The 21,211-nt window shown below is 41.3% G+C and overlaps 1 protein-coding gene across 5 annotated transcripts in view; it reads left to right on the forward strand.

Annotated features, from left to right (window-relative positions):
• Positions 1–21,211, forward strand: part of LOC135200333 (RNA-binding motif, single-stranded-interacting protein 1-like) — a 264,070-nt gene that overhangs the window by 85,200 nt on the left and 157,659 nt on the right. The window contains exon 1 of one of the 5 annotated variants that reach the window (XM_064228901.1): positions 3,330–4,813. The exons of the other annotated variants lie outside the window; for them this stretch is intronic. Within the exon in view, the coding sequence (XP_064084971.1) occupies positions 4,751–4,813 (63 nt within the window). The 5' untranslated portion in view covers positions 3,330–4,750. Of the gene's footprint in view, positions 1–3,329; positions 4,814–21,211 lie in introns of those variants that run through there. 5 annotated transcript variants of the gene reach the window in all.

The following is a 21,211-nucleotide window of genomic DNA, read 5'->3' on the forward strand; positions in this document are numbered from 1 at the left end:
GAGGTTATGCTCATGCCGTACTGACTGCCCACCATTTCACCCAGATGTATCGATGGTAGTCAGCATTTGCTCGGGTTAGGTAAAAGGGTGTGGGGCTAGCAACCTCATCCATATATATACATACACACACACACTATATATATGTGTGTGTGTGTATTTAATTATAAACAGTATATACGTATACATAGTATACGGATTATTTCGTGTGAAACATATTTTAAATCATGTCTACACACACACACACACACACACACACACACACACACACACACACATATATATATATATATATATATATATATATATATATATATATATATATATATATATATATATATATATATGTGTGTGTGTGTGTGTGTGTGTGTGTTCCTTTTGCATTGTTAACAAAATGACACCTGTGTAGGCAGTACCTCCCGTGCAGAAGTGAAGTGACCTCTCTCCTTACGGGTGACGTGAACCTCGGTCGTTTTTTGCAAAATTACCAAAGCGACATCCTTTTTGGGAGATTTAAAAAATTCGGATCGATTTCGAAGAAAGAGAGCTGGGTGGTAGCGGGGGCGGGGGCGGGGGGTTGGGGGTTTGGGTTGGGGAGGGAAAGGGGGAGAGAAGATGCGCGCAGATATTTGGACTTTTTTTTTTTTTTTTTTTTTTTTTTTTTTTTTCTCTCTTCCTAAATGAAGTCACTCTTCACTGCGCGGGGAAGATTTAACGAGTATTCATATAACTGGAAGTTAAATTTTGATTGTGATTTGTGATTGTGTTTGTGTTTATAGGCACTTTTTCAGTGGAATTCGCCTGATATAATGATTGCGAGGTCAGTTCTCTACCACATATGTTGGGAAGGTGGTATGGTTTGGTTTTTTTTTAGTGGAAAGATGATTTCCGTACGTATTCCTCGTGATGTTTGTGTGTGTGTGTGTGTGTGTTCTTAGAGTGTTGAGTATGCGTAGTGTACTTTGTTATATACAGTGGCACTATGCATAGTTGTTTTAGAACCCTAAATAGTGCATTGAGAACTTTGTTTGTATACTGTATATTATGTGTAGTATTATATATATATATATATATAGATATGTATATATATATATATTATATATATATATTTATGTATGTATGTGAGTGTGTATATGTATGTGTGTGTATGTGCGTCCGCTGACCTCCGAACCCGTCGCCAAAGCAGGCGAATCCGAGATTAAGGAAAATGGAACCAGGAGGACTTAACCCCCCCCCCCTCCCCCCGCCCATCCTGATGACGAACGTTCAAATATCGGTCGCCGTGAAATGGAGGAAATAACAATGATTAGATAAACGATGGAAATAGTCGTCGTCCAGCTAGAGAATGTTATCCCGGAGTTAATGGGACGTCATTATCCCATTGGGCCCGCCAAGGGATGGATGATCAGAGAGGGAGGCGGGAGGGGAGGGAATCGAGGGAGGAGGGAGGGAGGAGGGATGGAGTACACCTATATAGCTACGTCTTCGTCCCTGAACGTTTCTGAATTTCTCTGTGATGGTGATGCAGATTCGGCAGTTCTGGCCTCTGTTCTGTGATGGAGTTTCCGTCCACATTTCGGTTGGGTGTGATGATGTTAGTTTTTTTCTTCTCTCGTCTCTCTCTCTCTCTCTCTTCTCTCCCTCCCTCTCTCTTCTCTCTCTCTCCGTCTCATTCCTCTCTTCTCTCTCTGTGAGCTTGTTAAAATGTGAGAATGTCTTTCCCTCTCTCTGAAGGTGAGGGTTAAAATATGATAGAATGTCTCTCACCCCCCACCCCCCCCCCCTCTCTCTCTCTTCCTCCTTCCCCCCCTCGCTCTTCCCTCTCGTCATACCCCTCTCTACTCTCTCCTCTCCTACTCTGCTCTCCTCTACAAATCTCTCTAGATAAAGGTGTTAAAATATGAGAATCTCTCTCTCTCTCTCTCTCTCTCTCTTCTCTCTCTCTCTCTCTCTCTCTCTTTCTCTATGTAATATATATATATATATATATATATATATATATATATATATATATACTATATATATATATGGTTTATATATATATATATATATATATATATATATATATATATAGTGAAGCACTAACCTTAACATGTTACTAAATTAGTCTTGCCAATGGATGGGGGAGGGGGAGGAGTGGGTGGGTGGATGGGGGAGGAGGAGGAGGAGGTGTAGGGGGGAGGGGGAATGTTTTGGAGGATTTAAGAACACTCCCCCCAAAATGACCCATTTGAATGTATTTTTAGAGTGAAATGTTTTGGTTCCGTCTGGATTTCTGATCTGCCCTGATCAATCGGGTGGGAAAGATTCTCTCTCTCTCTCTCTCTCTCTCTCTGATCTGAAACCTGAAAAGTATCACGCTCCCTCACGAAATAAGCCTGCTGCTGACTGACTGACTAGCGCTGAAAGAGAGAGAGAGAGAAAGAGAGAGAGAGAGAGATGGGGGTGGAGGCACTAACCTTAACATGTTACTAAAATTAGTCGTGCCAATGTTGTTCTCTGCTTGCTGACATGATATATATATATATATATAGATATATATATATATATATATATATATATATATATATCATGTCAGCAAGCAGAGAACAACATTGGCACGACTAATTTTAGTAACATGTTAAGGTTAGTGCCTCACCCCCCATCTCTCTCTCTCTCTCTCTCCTCGTCATCTCTCTCTCTCTCTATCTTTCAGCGAGCTAGTCAGTCAGTCAGCAGCAGGCTTATTTCGTGAGGGAGCGTGATACTTTTCAGGTTTCAGAGAGAGAGAGAGAGAGAGAGAGGAGAGAGAGAGAGACAGACAGACAGACATCTTTCCCTCCCGATTGATCAGGGCAGATCAGAAATCCAGACGGAACCAAAACATTTCACTCTAAAAATAGACTCGATTTGAAGACATTCAAATGGGTGCATTTTGGGGGGAGTGTTCTTAAATCCTCCTAACACCCCCTCCCCCCCCTCCCCCTACACCTCCTCCTCCCCCTCCCCCATCCACCCACTCCTCCCCCTCCCCCATCCACCCACAAGTCTTAGCTATAGGCCACCTTGCCTAGCTAAGGGAGAGAGGGAGGGAGGGAGGCTGGATGTTTCAGGACACCGCAGACATATTTAGCCGGGAGAAACCGCACTCGTTTGAGGCTCCGGACGTCTTTAGGCCATTGATTGAAGTGGGAGTCGGTTAAGTCATTTATGACGTGATGTATCTATGCTGGAAGTGGGCGTGGTGAGGAAAGGGGCGGGCCAGGCACTGTTGTAGGCGGGGTCGCGGGGTATCACTTGTCAGTGACGTCAGTGCGCGGGAGTCCCCCCGGTCCGTCCGAGAGAGCGAGCAGCGAGTTCAGTGTCGTCAGTCAGTGTGTGGCCGACTGCCGCAGGTGTTACATGCGGTTCGTGCGTGTGGGTGGTGTGGCCATGAGCGGCAGCAGGAATACGACTGCGGTGGATTCGATGTAGAAGAAGAAGAAGTCGTAGCAGCAGCAGCAGGAGTAGTGGCGGCGCCCTTTAGTTTAGAGGCTGGAGCCTGCAACGCTCCGAAGGTAGTTCTCCCCGAATGGAGGCGGAGAAGTCCTAGCCCCTTATAGTAGTAGCGGTGTTCGTTCCAGCAGTGGGAGAACATGTCCCTACTGCTGCTGGTGGCCCTCCTCACACCACCAGCTGTGCCGCCGCCGTCGACGGTACTCCGGTCGTGGTCGTCGTCGTCGTCGTCTTTACGTGTTTGCAAAGTGGCGTTGCCCGGATAAGCGAAAGGAAATTGGAAATTGATCCGTATATGAGTTGTATCCCATCCCATCCTATCGCAGCAGCAGCCGTCTCAACTCCCTCATGATCATGTTCGTCTTGCCGAGAGAGTATTAGATGCTGCAGCAGCTATTTAATTAAATGAGAATAATGATAGTCGTCTCGTTGTCATGATTTCGCTGGTGGAGGGCAGGAGATAAAGCTGTTTGGTTGTTTTGTGAAGGAAAAAAAAAAAAAGAGTAGTGTGTTCTCGTTGGCCGTGTGTGTGTACGTTGGGCGTCTCTAACTTCGGTCTAGTGCTGCTGCTGTTTCCTCCGAACTTCCCTCGTGAGGATCTTTTTCGTCGTCTCCTGGGCCTTCCTCACAGGAGAATAGACCCACAGGCACGCACTCCTCTCACTCCCCCCCTCTCTCTCTCTCTGTGCCACTTCAGAGCTGCCATAAGGCGTTCGTTTTTTTCCCCTCTCGACGAATTCGTCCCCCCAAATCATCAGAACCCGATGTTCTGATGGGCATTGTCACCATCATCCAAATCGTCATCATCATCATCATCTTGACTCACGGACCTCGCACACACACCCCCTCCCTCCCTCCCTCCCTCCCTCTCCCGTTATCAGTGCAGTGCCGTTCTCGTGAAATCTGCTCGTGTCTTGAAAGGCCTGTGTTTCTGGTAGAAAGAGAAATAAATAGAGGGCTTGTCATTCGGGGCGCCATCTGAAAAGGTTTATTTTATTATTTTAGTGTTGAAAAAAGTGTCCAGGGCGTCGATTAAAAGATTTTGAGATTGAGTGAAGTCAAGTTGCCAAGAGCAGTGAGTGTCAAGACAAGTAAGAAGAAGAAAGAGGAAAAGAGAGGGCGAAGGTGGCAGTGGTTCTAATTGAACTAGTGTCTAGGAGAGGGCTAGAGAGAGAGAAGGGTTGGTGGGAGAGAGAGAGAGAGAGAGAGAGAGAGGAAAGTAGGGGGAGCTAAGGAGTGAGAAGAAGAAGAGAGGAGGAGGAGGGGGGGGGAAAGCAAGATGGCTACCCGTCACGAGCCCCCTCACCATCATATCGCTAAGAAATCCTTCACCAAAATGACGGTGAGTATAAAAACCAGGAAAAAATGTGCTGCCTTTCTGGTGTGGCTGTGATTTGCTTCTTTGGCGGTGGTGTTCTCCGGCCATTTCTGTGACCCCGTTTCCACCTCGCACCTTTTTTCTCTTTGGCCCTTAAAGTCTTTTATCCTTTTCATTTAGGCATAAAAGGAAGGAAGGAAGGAAGGATCCGGGGCACCACAGCCACGGCCGTCCCATATCGACTGAGTGGCCCTCTTCGAACAGCTGTTTGTGTTTGTGCGTGTGTCTGGATGGATTCGTGTTCATGCGTGTGTGTGTGTGTGTGTTTGTTTCCTGCTCACCTCACCTCACTCACATTCCTGGCGAACGGTCTGCTGGAAGAAAATTCTCTCTCTCTCTCTCTCTCTCTCTCTCTCTCTCTCTCTCTCTCTCTGGTGCATTTGTCAATATGGCTAAGGACTGTGAATTGTGAAGCCTTTTTATTTTATTGACACTGAATGGGGATAACGTCACATGAGGACCGTATGTTATATATATATATATATATATATATATATATATATATATATATATATATATATATATATATATATATACACACACACACACACAGAGAGGTGTTTTCTATTTTCAACCATTGAATGAAGTTACAGCTAGTCATGACAGAAGTATGAACTTGCATGCTGTTTAGAATTAATAATTACATATTCGTATAAAACTGTCGAATTTTATTAAGATAACGATTTATCTGTCTTTTTTGTAATTAAAACTTATTGCTTTTTCTTAGCTTTTTGTTGACCTACCACCTCTTATGTGTTATAAATATATTTACAGTTTTATCGTAATGTTGTGTTTTTTCAATGTTTTGTTGAAATATTTTTCGTAGCCTAGAATATTCGGTTCATATGTTTTCAACTTGGATCGAAATCTTACTTTAAAAAAAAAAAACTCCATTTATGTAGTTTTTATGCAATTGTTTGTCTTATTTTGTTTTGTTTCCATAATTCCGACGTCGATTAGCCACTGCAAAGTTAAGTTCCTTAACGTTAGTCAGTCAGGTATTCACAATGACAACTGTATTAATTCATGTTAATTATGTATGATATTTTCTTGTCGTTGTTCCGAAGCCGGTAATTGATTGAAAGGTGTAGTAGTAGTAGTAGAATTAGTAGTCTTAGTAGTTGACCACCAAAGCTCGGTTTAGGGAGTCGGTGCCATCCATATGCATTAACATTGGCAGAAGAGGCAACCTTTTTTTTTTCTTAAGGGGGTATGAACAGAAGCCGATGCATGAAATGAATCTCTCTCTCTCTCTCTTCTCTCTCTCTCTCTCTCTCTCTCTAAACAGACATAGGTATCCAGCGTGGATACTTTAAACTTTCTCACAAGTGAGAAACCATCCTACTTCCTTTCATATCCTTCATATTTGCTCAACCGTTATGTAAGTCTCTCTCTCTCTCTGACATAGGTATCCAGCGAGGATACTTCAAACTTTCCCATAAGTGTGAAACCAGTTCCTCCCCGTTCATATTTTTCATTCTTTCTCACCAGTTGTCTCTCTCTCTCTCTCTCTCATATAGGTATCAGCAAACATAGCTCAAAGTTTCTTATGATTGTGAAATCCTTTCTCCCTCTCATATCTTTCATCTTTTCTCACCAGTTATGTAAGTTTCTCTCTCTCTCTCTCTCTCTCTCTCTCTCTCTCTCTCTCTCTCTCTCTCTCTCTCTCTCTCATGCCCTGGGAAAGAAGCCTTTCTCGCCAGTCGTGTGAAACTGTGTGGAAGTTGGGGGGGGGGTTTAGATGGTTGTGTTCAGGATAGCATTACTGTATTGCAGCTCAGCCATTTGATGGAAGATATGTTTGAGATTCCGAGGTCCTGAGAGAGAATTGGGAAGTTCCTCCCCTCGTTTTGACGGGACTTGAAGATGCGTCCAAGGCTTTCTTTATTTTATATATATATATATATATATATATATATATATATATATATATATATATTATATATATAGGTATATGTTATGTAAGCTACTAGTAGAATTTTACCATCAATACTTTACTGGTATGATTTTCATTTAAAAAAAGCCTATTAATGGTAACATAACCTCTTGAATATTAACAAAGAACATCTTTATATATATATATATATATATATATATATATATATATATTATATATATATATATATATACCATTGGAGGTTTGTTATTTATATTCGTAAGTTATTGTTACCACATAACAGGTTTTTGTAATGGAATTCACTCTAATAAAAGTATTAATGATAAATCAGTGATGCCATACCCGAAGGAGAGAGAGAGAGAGAGAGAGAGAGAGGGGGGGGGGTGATTTCTACGTAATTCGTACAGTGGAGCGAATCGCATCCAGAACGGTTATAATTTTGCTGTTGCAGTCATTCGGTTGCATCTCGGGGGGGGGGGGGGGGGGCACGTGTGTTGCAGAGAGGAGGGAGCCCTTTCCATTCGTACCGATGGTACCTCGTCCATTTGTATTCGCGGATATTATGTAGATTACAAATAACGATTCCCTGCTCCGTCGATTCCTAGATGTTTTAGGATGCGAGTGTGGACAGAGGCGTGGTCAACTACCAACTGATATAGGACAATTAGAACAAGAAGGGCACTATTGTACGATGGTCAGTTGTCTTTTCTCACGCCTGAAAAAGGCCTAGAATAATATCTCCTTCGTGTGGCCGGCATGGCCCCAACGTAGGTGCCGAGTTGAGATGGATAGGGAAGGATTTGGGAGGCAGTTGTGACGCCTTGGACATCACTCGGAATCATGTGTTTTATATGTGTGGCTGTGTTGTCGGTGGCAGAATGTTTAATACTTCATGTGGGCTTCCCCATTTTTTTAAGGGTCGTGTATCCACCTGTGTGCTGCTATTGGATGTTTTTGTCATAGTTGTTAATTATTGTCGCTGGCCAGATTAAGCTCATTATTGCGTTGTCTGTTATTGTTGGGATTTATTGCTTTTTTGTGTCGTTATTCGTAATCTATGACCGAACAGGAAGTAGCTAACAATTCATTTACGTGACTACTAGAATTATAGCAGGGTTTTACAAATGGTATACTGTTAAGGAGGGATAAAAGCAAAGTAAGTAAACAAATAAATATTATACACCATATATTCATCAACCACTTTACGTTATCATTGAAAGCCCCTTGCTTCCGATGTTTACCCAATTATAAGAGGCACACAAATGTGAACACAGCTTATCCCCGTTTGGGAGTGGGGGTTAATGCCGTCAGTCCACCTCCTGCGGTGCACTGTAGGCATTAATTAAGGTTCCTTACAGCGGGCCTTCGGCCCCTAGCTGCAACCCCTTTCGTTTCTTATACTATGCCTCCTTTCATATTCTCTTTTTCCAATCTTACTTTCCACCCTCTCTTATCAATTGATTCATGGTGCAACTGCTTTGAGGGTTTCCTCCTATTACGCTTTTCAGACCTTTTTCTGTCAATTTCCGTTTCAGCTCTGAATGACCTCATGGGTTATAGTGCTTGGCCTTTGGCCTAAATCCTATATTCTATTCTGTTCTTGACACAGCTTTTTTAGATTGAGGCCCTACTTGTTTTACCCCCCACACAAGCACGCACTCTCTCTCTCTCTCTCTCTCTCTCTCTCTCTCTCTTCTTTTATACACTTCGGTCCTTGACCAGATAAGGGAATTTGGGTTGTTCGTAACATCGGCCTTGGCATGAAAACTGTCTACATAATATTTCAAGTGGTGGAGTCATCACTTTGTGGGCTGGTGTACCGAGCAACCTTGTTGAATTGCTGGCTTTTTGGTATGGCTCTTCTGTACTTCATGAAAGCTTTTGCTTGCGTGCGTTTGTTTTATTGTGTTAACGCCTGCGAGATCAATTGCTTTTGCACTATTGTATAGAGCTGGTGTTGCTTGGAATACCTTCACAGTATCTTCGTTTAGAGGCACCAAGTAACGGGATGTTTATTTTCATTTGTGTGTTTGAAATATATATCTTTAAATGATACATATGTAATGTATGTATGTATATATATATATATATATATATATATATATATATACATATGTGTGTGTGTATGTATATTATATATATATATTATATATATGTATATGTATGTATATATATATATATATATATATATATATATATTATATATATATATATGCAGAAGCCAGGTACTATGTCGTACCTCTAAGTAACATGGGGATACAATCCCACCAATAAACTCACAAGAGGATTTTACTTCAATGTGGATTGTATCCCCATATATATATATATATATATATATATATTATCTATATATATATATCTATATATATATATATATATATATAAAATATGTATATATATGTGTGTGTGTTTTCTCCTCTTACTGGAATTTAGCAGTTATTACCATCCCCAGAAGAAGTGGGTGGGATATATATATATATATGTACGAGTGTGTATATATAGATCTATATATATATATATATATATATAATATATGTATATATGTATATGCATGTATCTCTGTATATTTATGTATATATCTCTATATATATATATATATCTGTTATATATATTATAAATATATTTATATGCTTAAAAGTCATCACCGCACATGCACGCGTGACTCCATTAAATAAGCGAATACCACAAGGAAAATGATAGGCAGAAATCCAAACGCTTGGATTTCTGCATATCATTTTCCTGTGGTATTCGCTTATTATGTATATAGAATATATATATATATATATATATATATATATATATATATATATATATATATATTATATAATATTATAATAGATAGTAGATAGATAGCGTTTTCCATCATTTTGATCACTTCAACAGAAGAGCCTAGATACGTAAGAGAGAGTTGTTAAGAAGGACCATCATTTTGACCGTCTTGTGCAACTCCTTTGATATCGAGATAACGAGAGTCACGAGAGGGCCCTGTATGCGATGATGAACGTGTGGGACTTCGAAGTGCAAATCACGGGACTGTCCTATCAAGGTATATATATACCTTGGTCCTTATAAGTCCGCCTGGCCCACCATCAGTTTCGACATCCGCCGTCGATGATAATGATTCCAGATCGTCATCATGTTTATTATTTCGAGTTCTTGGAGTGGCACGCATCATAACATTAGGGCCAGTGAGCGTGGCAGCGTTTACAATAGGTTTCTTTGGGGGTTTGGGGGGGGAAATGGCCGTGGGGCTGTGGAGGTTACTTATGGATACTTATCTTTTTAAGTTGGGTGGCGGAGAGGGATGCTGCTTGTGGATGTGAATAGTATATGTGTATACTATGTACACACACACACACTATATATATATATATATATATATATATATATATATATATATATTATATATATATATATATATATATATATATATATATAATATATATATATATATATATATATTATATATATATATATATATATATATATATATATATATATATATATATATATATATATATCTTATATATATATATATATATATATATATATATATATATATATATATATATATATATTATATATATATATATATATATATATATATATATATATATATATATATATATAGATATATATATATATATAGATACTATTTTGGGGCGTAGTTCATTTTGGGGCGGTTGTCTAAATACGTTAAGCGTTGCAGAACTTAATGACCTTAATGAACATGTTCTATTTGCGAATTGCACCATTCATATTCATCTATTATAATCTTGTCATATATCCACGGTTTTCTTGCTTGCTAACATGCCTTGCTATTCAGGTGAAGTTTGCCTTCTAAGCTAGTTTCACGTTGGCCATATTTGCTCTTAAAGGCCTATAATGATTATGATGATGATGAATCTTGGCTTGTTACACCCATCGCTTTCCTTGTGCCCCTTTGTATCGAGTTTGACGATAAGAATTTAAAAACAGGAAATTCGTTCAGGTCATCTGGGGCATTATTATTTCAGACGACGAAAAGGTGGACACAAATGACCACAGATTTTTTTTTCGTAATTATTGAAAGATGGTCACCATCTTCTTCCTTCTATAAAGGAATTTCGTTCAGGTCATCTGGGGAATTATTTCAGACGACGAAAAGGTGGAAACAAATTACCTCTGATTTTTATGCATTCAACTTACCTGTCAGATATATACTTAGCTATAGACTCCGTCGTCAGCTAAGTATATATCTGCCAGGTAAGTATGTATAAAACTTTATTGTATCATGACAATAATATTTTTTTTAGTAATTATTATTGATAGATGGTCGCCATCTTCTTCATTCTAGATAGCATCAATTATTTTGCAAGTGATTTTGGTGTATATGGCGATGTGTGAATATTCCGTAACAGTTTCTTATTATAAATATGGTCATTTTTATTGGCTGTACTTTCATGTTATTTTATTTTCTTTGTAACCTGAAAGGCCCAACGCCTCTCAGGTCAGTTTCTTGATAATGTATGCACATAATTCTGAAATAACCTGAGCATCGAGTAACGGTTAAGGGAAGGTACGTTAGACGTTAAGTATTCTATATGTGCATATATAAATATGTGTGTGTTGGGTAACTTTGATATAGCTATTATATATGGACATTGTGTGTTTACGAAAAAAAAAGTATTGTTTAGGTTTAGATACCTTTAACAACAGAGCATAATTGAATATACTGGCGAAATTACAATAAGAATAGACATCAGAAAGTCAGTAGTAAAAAAAAAAAAAACTGAAATACAAGGTTCCATCATTATCATAGAAAAATGATACCTTAGGAGGCTTGTGGTTTTTCGCGAGAAATTTCACCCGTCTCTCTTCTTCACCGCGTTGGCGAAAATCTATATAGGAATGGATACGTTCCGTCTGTCCGTCCGTTCGTTCAGCCCCTCTCGGTTTTCAGATGTACTACATTCATCTTGGATGAGCCAAGATGTGAAGTTTCTGTTGTCATTTCAGAGACCCGATACAGGTCGCAATTTCTCTCTCTTTTTTAGACATCCTAAACCTTGTAACTTTCATTATAAATGGAATTTTACAGGTTCTCTCATTGCATTGCACAGATCTCTCTCTCTCTCTCTCTCTCTGGCATCCTGTAGCCAATTCCACTAGGAATTGTGACGTATTTGCTTTCAGCGGTCATTCCAAAGATGTAATGGAAGTAGCTGAATTCCGCTTTAGGAACACCAAGGGGTCATCTGGAGTTTGTGTAAAGATGGAGGGAAAATTCAGAGATGCCTGTAATGGAAAATGAATGCTGGCAATTTTGGAAAAGTTGGAGGGTTTTTAAAGTGGAAATTGTTGTAAAGAAAGAGCTGGCCGTCAGTATCGAAAATACATGACACTTTGATCTTGTCCATATATAGGAAAAATCGGGGCATGTGTATTTGCCCTCAGATATCCCCGAACTCGATGGTCAGATATCCCCGAACTCGATGGGGGCATTTGTATTTAGGAAAGATCGTGGTAGTTGCGAGCAACCGATGATAATTACACGGGACGTTCCAATTAAAAAAGAAAAAGTGATTGTTAGTTTCAGGCTACTGATCACTTCAACACCCTAAATCATTTTATGTTAATTGGATGTCAAGACTTAATCATTAAGAGGATTGAGAATTCGTGTAAGATTAGAAGACACACGTTCATAAACTTCCAAGCTCATTTGGATAGCAGTCGAGAAATAAATGAGAAAAACAACGGTGAGAGAAACTGAATGCTTCCATTCTGGAAAGAGCCCTGCGTGCTGCGTGTCCCAGAGGTGAACAAACTTGGTTTACTTCCAGCCCTCCGTCCGTCCCCTCGGTATATATAGATTTATCCGGACCTCCTACAATGACTTCGTGGTATACTCCGGCAGGCTTATGGACCTCCCTCGAGACCTCACCCGGTGTTGGGGAGGGGAAGGGGATTTACTTTAGTCCTCGTTGGAAAATGGAATTGTACGTGGGCGGAAACAGCTGCAGCAGCAGCTGACTCTCCTCCCAAATACAGGGTCAAAACTGGTTCCATGCGAAGGGGTCAAGGTCGCGTGACGAAAGTGAGTCTTGTCCGTGGGTTCTTGCTGCCTTTCCCAGGTCCTTTTTTTGTCGTCTGTGATAGTCAGATTCCGTAGACAGATTTGTCAAATTTGAAGGCAGATTTGTCAGATTCCGTAGACGGATTGGCAGATTCATGTTTATCCTATAGAATCTTGGTTCTTGGAAGGAGGCATGTGGTAGGGTGACGGATGTGTTGTGGATATGATTTTGTTTCCCTTTTTTTAGGACTGGTTGTTTGAACTCTCTCTCTCTCTCTCTCATCAACCTCTCTCTCCCTTTTCGCAGTCTCTCTCTCATCTCTCTCTCTCTCTCGTCTATATATTATATATATATATATATATATATATATATATATATATATATATATATATATATATATATATATATTCCACACATAGCTACTCTCTCTCTCTCTCTCTCTCTCTCTCTCTCTCTCCTCTCTCTCACCTCTCTCCTCCTTATCTCCTCTCTCTCTCTCTCTCTCTCTCTCTCTCTCACGAAGCGAGAGTAGACATAAATTATGAGAGATGAGAGGCACGGCGGAAATTCCTGCCCCCCTCCCACAAACTTGTTTTTGGGGGTTGGGGGGTGAGAAAGAGTAAGGGAGAGGTGGGGAGGGGGAGGGGGTGGTGGGTGTTTCGGGCCGGGGTTGGCTTGTGCACACCTTTCATCTAAAGGGATCAATGACACTAAGCCCTTCGTTAATAATCTACATATTAATGAGTCGGGGCGTTATTAGTGATGCAGCGTCAACAGAATTATGTCCCCCTTTTTGCTATGGTCTCCTTTCGTACAGACAGGTTGGTTTTGTTTGTAATGACGAGGACAGTAATCCCATTATTCAGGTTTGTTTTGCCATTATTTTGAATATTTTTTTTACGGAAATTAAAACAGCAGTCCGCTATCGACAGTTTCTTGTTAACTTGGATGACGAATCATTGGTTTGATCAGAAAAAATTCACCCGGCTTAATAGGAAGCACAGTTATCTAAGCTGTCAGAATGGATATTTTTAGTGAATCGTCATGGTTTAAACATTTAACGTTCGTTGGGTAACAACTTACACAAGTGGAGGAGGCAGTGAAAGAACAGGAAACATGGTGAAAGAGAGTTGCATCAAATGAGGTAGAGAGGTCTGGCAAATCTCATGGGAATGTCTGGTTGGATGTAACCAGAAAATGTTTCGAACAACCATTTCAGCTCTCTTATGGTTCTACAATAATATGCCAAGGAGATTAGAAACTGGCGAATAAGAAAAAAAGAAAAAAAAATCATTCTGTGATGACTGGACAACACCCAGATGACACGTGTCCCAGTCCCAGTCTTGGTGACCTGAGGTGTTCCCAGTCTTGGTGACCTGAGGTGTTCCCAGTCTTGGTGACCTGAGGTGTTTCCCAGTCCTTGGTGACCTGAGGTGTTCCCAGTCTTGGTGACCTGAGGTGTTCCCAGTCTTGGTGACCTGAGGTGTTCCCAGTCTTGGTGACCTGAGGTGTTCCCAGTCTTGGTGACCTGAGGTGTTCCCAGTCTTGGTGACCTGAGGTGTTCCCAGTCTTGGTGACCAGAGATTTTCTCAGTCTTGGTGACCTGAGATGTTCCCAGTCTCAGTGACTTTAGATGTTCCCAGTCTCAGTGACCTGAGATGTTCCCAGTCTTGGTGACCTGAGGGGTGGGTTCCCAGTCATAGTAACCCTAGATTTTTCCAGTCTAGTGACCTGAGATTTTCCCCAGTCTCTCCCGTCGTGACCGCTGAAGAATATTCCCCCCCCCCCAGTCCTCGGTGACCTGAGATTTTCCCAGTCTCGGTGACCTGAGATATTCCCAGTCTCGGTGACCTTAGATATTCCCAGTCTTGGTGACCTGTAGTGTTCCCAGTCTTAGTGACCTAAGTTCTTCCCAGTCTCGGTGACCTCAGGTGTTCCCAGTCTTGGTGGCCTCAGGTGGGTTTTCCCAGTCTTGGCGACCTGAGATGGAGGGAACCTCAACCGTTTACCATTTACTTAATTAGCTGGGTTACTCAGCAAAATATAACTTATGTACATATCTTGAGAGTTTTTTTTTATTAATTTAATTTTTTTTTATTATACTTGTAAGTTTTATGTTAGTATTTTTAGCTTTTTTTTTTTTTGAATATTTTTTTTTTTTTTTTTTTTTTTTTTTTTTTTTTTTTTTTTATGGTGGTGGGTGTTTGTAACTATACAAGAAAAGTTGGTTTTACTACACCGTTTTTCGGTGTGAATGACCTTTGCGGAGTGTTCAATCATTGCCTTCTAAATTATAACTCTGTATTCAGTCGATCGTCTCAAAATGATTTGAAATTTTTATTTTAGCCGCATTGTCTCTCGCTAAACATTTTCTCCTTTTACTGATCCTGTTTTTAACCAAACGAAAGAATGACCTGTAAATGCTGCTGCTGCTGCTGTCATGAGTTTTCGTTGAAAGGGCTGGAAGATTATATATGTAAATAATCTAAATAATTTATGTAGCTTATATAAAAAATAAGAGTCGAAAGCCGGTTGAAGATGTTCAGTAGATTTTATCCGTGAGAATGAAAAGGTCCTCATGACTCGAAACCCGCTCCAGGCAAATTCACAGGCCAGGAGGTTTGAACACCTGGAACACTTGAGAGAGAGAGAGAGAGAGAGAGAGAGAGAGAGAGAGAGAGAGAGAGAGAGAGAGAGAGAGAGCGTGTATGCGTGTCACTTGCAAATTTTTCCTATATATTTGGCAAGCAACGTGGAAAAAAGAGGCATAGAGGCTGCAGTGTTTGCGCCACTGGCTTTTTCCAGTATGTTTCTGGAAGTAGCTGGAGAGAGAGAGAGAGAGAGAGAGAGAGAGAGAGAGAGAGAGAGAGAGAGAGAGAGAGAGTAGCCTACCAATAGGTTATCCTGTGTATTTCGTGAAGTAGAGAGAGAGAGAGAGAGAGTTGGGGAGGGGGGAGAGGGGAGATGTTTGCCAATGACTTTTCAGGTATTTCTGAAAATAGCGGACATTGCATCAGTGGAGAAGTATGTCGGACGTACCTGACGGTATCTTGCTGTTAATATATGGTTATATATAATGTAATCCTATAAAGCTTGTCATTTAGGAATCCTTATAATTGATTATGACTGTTTAAATTGTCAAACTTATTTATTATATACATAAAAGCCAAGAAATCTATTGCCTTGCTATATAGCAGGTATCCTAAGAGTTGCCTTGTGTGAAGAGCTGGGAAGCACAAGAGATAATGAGGCGCATTTCCTCGTACCGTTTGTCTTGTTGTCTTAAATAAAAAGGAGGCGTATTTCCTCGTACCGTTTCTCTTGATATCTTAACGAATTAATGTTACTGGTGAGCTTTTGCTGAAATTACTGAGGGAGAGTCTTTAGTGCAGAAGTTGTGCGCGCGCGCGAGAGAGAGTTCTTACGTGAATGGTATAGCAGTGAAGGTAAAGACGGTCCTGGCATTTTAAAAGGAATTTTGCAACGTGGGACTGTGAAATCTTGTTGATGACAAACCCGTGCCCTACCTGAGAGAGAGAGAGAGAGAGAGAGAGAGAGAGAGAGAGAGAGAGAGAGAGAGAGAGAGAGAGAGACGCTGCTAGATTCCTGGATTACAGAATTATGTAATGCAATATTGACTTTAGGATTGAGGGCGATGCTATACCTGTAATGATGCCAGACACGTATGCTAGAGAGAGAGAGGAGAGAGAGAGAGAGAGGGGGGGGGGAGAAATTTTAGTTCTTATGAGTTACAGAATTGTTATAAAATCTTGACTGTTGTTGGGGGGGGTGGGGGGGGATGGGGGGGCCGCTTCTGTCTTTGAAAAAAGTGAAACAGTGAAACGATGTGCACACACACAACACACATGCAAGCAAGTCCTTGTTCTTATTGATTGAGTGGTGGATGTGTAAGCTTAGCTGCAGGGTCGTCTAGAAACTTATTGGCAAGCGCTAATGTTCAGGTTTTTATTTTTATTTTTAAACAGCTGCTCATAATAATGTACGTTTGTGATTGTGGTCTGATTGAAATGAGGATAATTGTCAGTCTCTTCGGTTTTTTCTCACGTATGAACTTGACTGTTTTGTGGGAGAATGATGTTGATTTATTTTAGAATTGTATCGGAATTGAAATGAGTGGCGTGGTCGTTATGGTGCCGGCGTGCCCAGAGTTTGAGTTTGGGCGAGATAGATTCTCGGGCATTCCATTGAGGGGTCAGCGATGTGTACTTATGGTGATAGAAGTTCACTCTCGACGTGGTTCGGAAGTCACGTAAAGCCGTTGGTCATCTTGCTGAATAACCACTGGTTCCATGCAACGTCAAAACACCATGCAAACAAACAAAGCAAAAAACATGACTCTTGTATAATGCCTGAGCAAGCTTATGGAAAGCACCAAGCGACGCCTTCCTTGTCTGCTGCTGTCGTGGGTATGGCGCCGTTGTATAGATAAAATCAGTCGATTAGTGTGGGTAGGCTTGTACTACATGCCCCGATCAGATAGTACCTTATGTTCACTGACCACCGCCTCTCACTTTGTTTCGGCCGCTGGTACGACACTCAAAAATGATGAGGAAGAGATGCCGTAGGGGGGTAGTGCCGTCAGTGGACCTCATGCGGTGCACTGTAGGCATCACTTAAATGTTCTTTGCAGCGTGCCTTCGGCCCCTAGCTGCCACTACTTTTCGCTCCTTTAACTGTACCTCTATTGATATTCTCTTTCTTCATCTTACTTTCCACCCTCTCCTAACAATTGTTTCGTAGCGCATCTGCTTTGAGGTTTTCCTCCTGTTACACCTTTCAAACCTCTTGCTGACAATTCCCGTTTCAACGCTGAATGACCTCATAGGTCCCAGTGCTTGGCTTTTGGCCTAAATTTTATATTCAACTCAACAATGAGAAAGCGAGAAACGGAATTTTAAAATGTGGATAGGATTCCAACCTGATATCCGTATTCAGTCCAGACCCAATATACCGAATCAAGCTATATAAATATTTATAAGCTCCTTGTAAGGAATGATAGGTCTGAACTCTTTAAGGAGGTAAGCTTGAGTCGGATAGAAAAAAAATAGCATGCAGTAGGACCGTAGTAATTGCTCTGCTTAGTAAGAACCAGGAAAAACTTCATTTATGATCTAACAGTTTGGACGTACAACAGTGATTTAACTGCTATAATATTACGCTCTGTTTTTCATGCAATATCCTGAATCATATTTAAGATAACAGTTTGATGCTCGTACGTCTTGTTAGGCTGTGGGATAAATAACTATAAAATATTTGATGGTGTTATACGTATGAACATGAACTGTAGTTTCGGCGAATCGTTTCAAAGGGTAGAGACCCAAACGCCCTTAATTTTGGGCAAGTTTAGCACTTTAAACGATGCCTGTTTGTTGATGTGTATGCCCTTAATTTTGGGCAAGTTTAGCACTTTAGAAAGATGCCTGTTTGTTGATGTGTATGCCCTTAATTTTGGGCAAGTTTAGCACTTTAGAAAGATGCCTGTTTGTTGATATGTATTTCTATTGTGAGATATTTCGCGTAGCCGATATTCTGGCCTCCGTTCGATGTCTTTGCATTTTAATGAATTCATCCGCTTGTTTGAGTGATAGCACGTTAGGAAATGAAGGACTTGATGTGCCTTTCAAGACGAGTGACATCCTGATCTAAATAATAATAATAATAATAATAATAATAATAACAATGATAATAATACTATGGACGTGCCCTTAGCCATCTGGGAACGAGCCAGCAGTTGCCCCGAGAGCAAACGACAGATGGAAGCTGTTTACTTCTAAGTCGAGAGGAGAGTAATCTCGTTATCAGCAACAACTAACAACAACAACAACTCGATAACCACAAGCTGGGCTGGGGCGAATCAGCTGCTGCTTAACCGCTCGCTAAGCCAGGTGGCGGAGAAGGGGTCTGGGGGGTGGGAGGGGTGGGTGGGGGGGGGGGGGGGGGTTGGGGGGGGGGGGGGGGGGGGGGAAGGGGGGGGGGGGGGGGGGGGGGGGGTTGGGGGGGGGGGGGGGGGGGGGGGGGGGGGGGGGGGGGGGGGGCGGATACTGGGGATGTGTGAAGGGCAGCCGCATCGTGGACGGTATACCGTTAATCGCTTCGAAAGCAAGGCTGGGAATCTCCCTCCCTCCACATTCTCTCTCTCTCTCTCTCTCTCTCTCTCTCTCTCTCTCTCTCTCTCTCTCTCTCAATCAAACAAACAGATAAACAAACGTGCGTTGTGGATGTCAACACATTTATGGTTCTGAAAAGAATCTCTCTCTCTCTCTCTCTCTCTCTCTCTCAATTTTAGACGTCAATCCCTTTCTCTCCTCTCTCTCTCTCACACAATTTAAAGACGTTAATTCTCTCTCTCTCTCTCTCTCTCTCTCTCTCGAGTAAATTCTCTCTCTCTCTCTCTCTCTCTAACTTTATAACGTTTCCCTCTCTCTCTCTCACACAATTTAAAGACTTTATTTCCTCACTCTCTCTCTCACACACACACACGCACGCACTTTAAAGACGTTAATTCTCTCTCTCTCTCTCTCTCTCTCTCTCTCTCTCTCTCTCTCTCTCTTTTAAAACACTAAATTCTACAGACCCCGTCAGGCGCACGCACTTACTTTTCGCCAACATACGAGTTTCTGTATATATATCCCAGTTTCAGTGAGCACGTCTATATTACATAATGCATGTCCAGAGCTATGTATATTTGTTCCATTCGAAAGTTTACTCTGTGAAGCAACTCGTTAGGGCGAGATCTCGCTCTCGCTGTGTGTGTTGACTTGAAGTGGTCTGCAACCCCAGATATCAAAGTGGAAATAAAACTAACACCGGTTTGATGGAATGTGCAAATCGTCGTGATACAGATATAACAGCAGCAGCAGCAGCAGGCCCGATCTGGCCGTTGATTCACCGGCCCAAACGCGGGCTACGTTCGTGTTCCGATTCGTAAACACTTAATAAATTGGGGTTCTGGAGGTGGGAGAATTTCGGTGGGTAGGGACTGTTGCTGTGTTTGGTATGTGTATTGCAAGAGTCGGAGTTTGGGGCCCGAACTTTGGGCTATGCATGGGATTTCCTCAAAAGTCATCGCGATGTAGGTTGCTAGTTTATTATTATTATTGGAAAAAATCTATCACGAGAGTATATACAATGAACACTTATTATTTATCAAAGTGTTCAAAGTTCGTGTATAATTTATAAATACTTCCCAAAAGATGAACCCAGGGAAATGTTCGAAAGCTTTTAAAGTGTTAATAAATTATACACGAACTTTTAACATTTTTATTATTGTGGATCCCTTAGAGCATTATTATTATTATTATTATTATTATTATTATTATTATTATTATTAATTATTATTATTGTCGTCGTCGTTGCTTTAAGGACACAACTCTGAAGGCTCAATAGAGGAATGTTTGTCAGTATACTGTGCTTCTCACGTGGTACACTGTAGGACTTCCTGAAAAGTGATTGCAGCGTCCCTTCTGCCCATAGCCGCACCCGCTTTTTAGCCTTTTACTTCGCCTTCATTCCCGCTTCCTTTCTTTCATCTTGCATAACAACTTCTCTAACTATTCCTTCTTAGTGCATCTTTTATTTTCTGGGTCTCATTGTCTTACTATCCAACCTCTCCAACTCCTCCCCCTTTTCTTTGTCTTAAAGCTGAATGGTCGAAAGTGCCCCCCAGTGCTTGGCTTGACTGCCTAAATTTCATAAAATAAAATATCATCACATAACTCCTTGAAGATTTAAAGGCCTGACTATAGCTGGTTCACTTAAGATAGATTCTTGGATGAGCCCTATGCTTACGAGACATTTGTTTGTCGGCCGCTGATTGGCTGGTACCGGGAGGTAGGCAGCTCCCAGCCAATCAGCGGCCGCCAAACAACCGTCTCGCTGGCATAGGGCGCACCCAGGAATCTATACCTTGAGTGAACCTGCTATAGTGAGACGCCAGGCCAACACAGGGCCTGCACAGAGGTTCTGTTCCCTGGGGAGGAGTTATTTGTGCTTTCAGTTATTTCAAACGAGCTTTATGATGATTATTATAAAGCAAAAAAGTTTAATCTGTACTCACAGAGCCTTCCAAAAGGATCTAATCCAAGCGCCTCAGCGGCGTGGTTGGTATGGTATTAGCGTCCCACCTCGGTGGTCGCGGGTTCGATTCTCGGCCATTCCATTGAGGAATGAGAGACGTGTATTTCTATTTTCTGGTGATCGAAGTTCACTCTCGACGTGGTTCGGAAGTCACGTAAAGCCGTTGGTCCCGTTGCTGAATAACCACTGGTTCCATGCAACGTCAAAGCACCATACAAACAAACAAAAGGATCTAATCTGACATTAGAATAGGATTTGGAGTAAGGAGAGCTGAGCTGTTGAAGAAGGAGAGACAGGAGAAACGTATGAAAA

This window comes from Macrobrachium nipponense, chromosome 26 (assembly GCF_015104395.2).
Source record: "Macrobrachium nipponense isolate FS-2020 chromosome 26, ASM1510439v2, whole genome shotgun sequence".
Taxonomy (NCBI): domain Eukaryota; kingdom Metazoa; phylum Arthropoda; class Malacostraca; order Decapoda; family Palaemonidae; genus Macrobrachium; species Macrobrachium nipponense.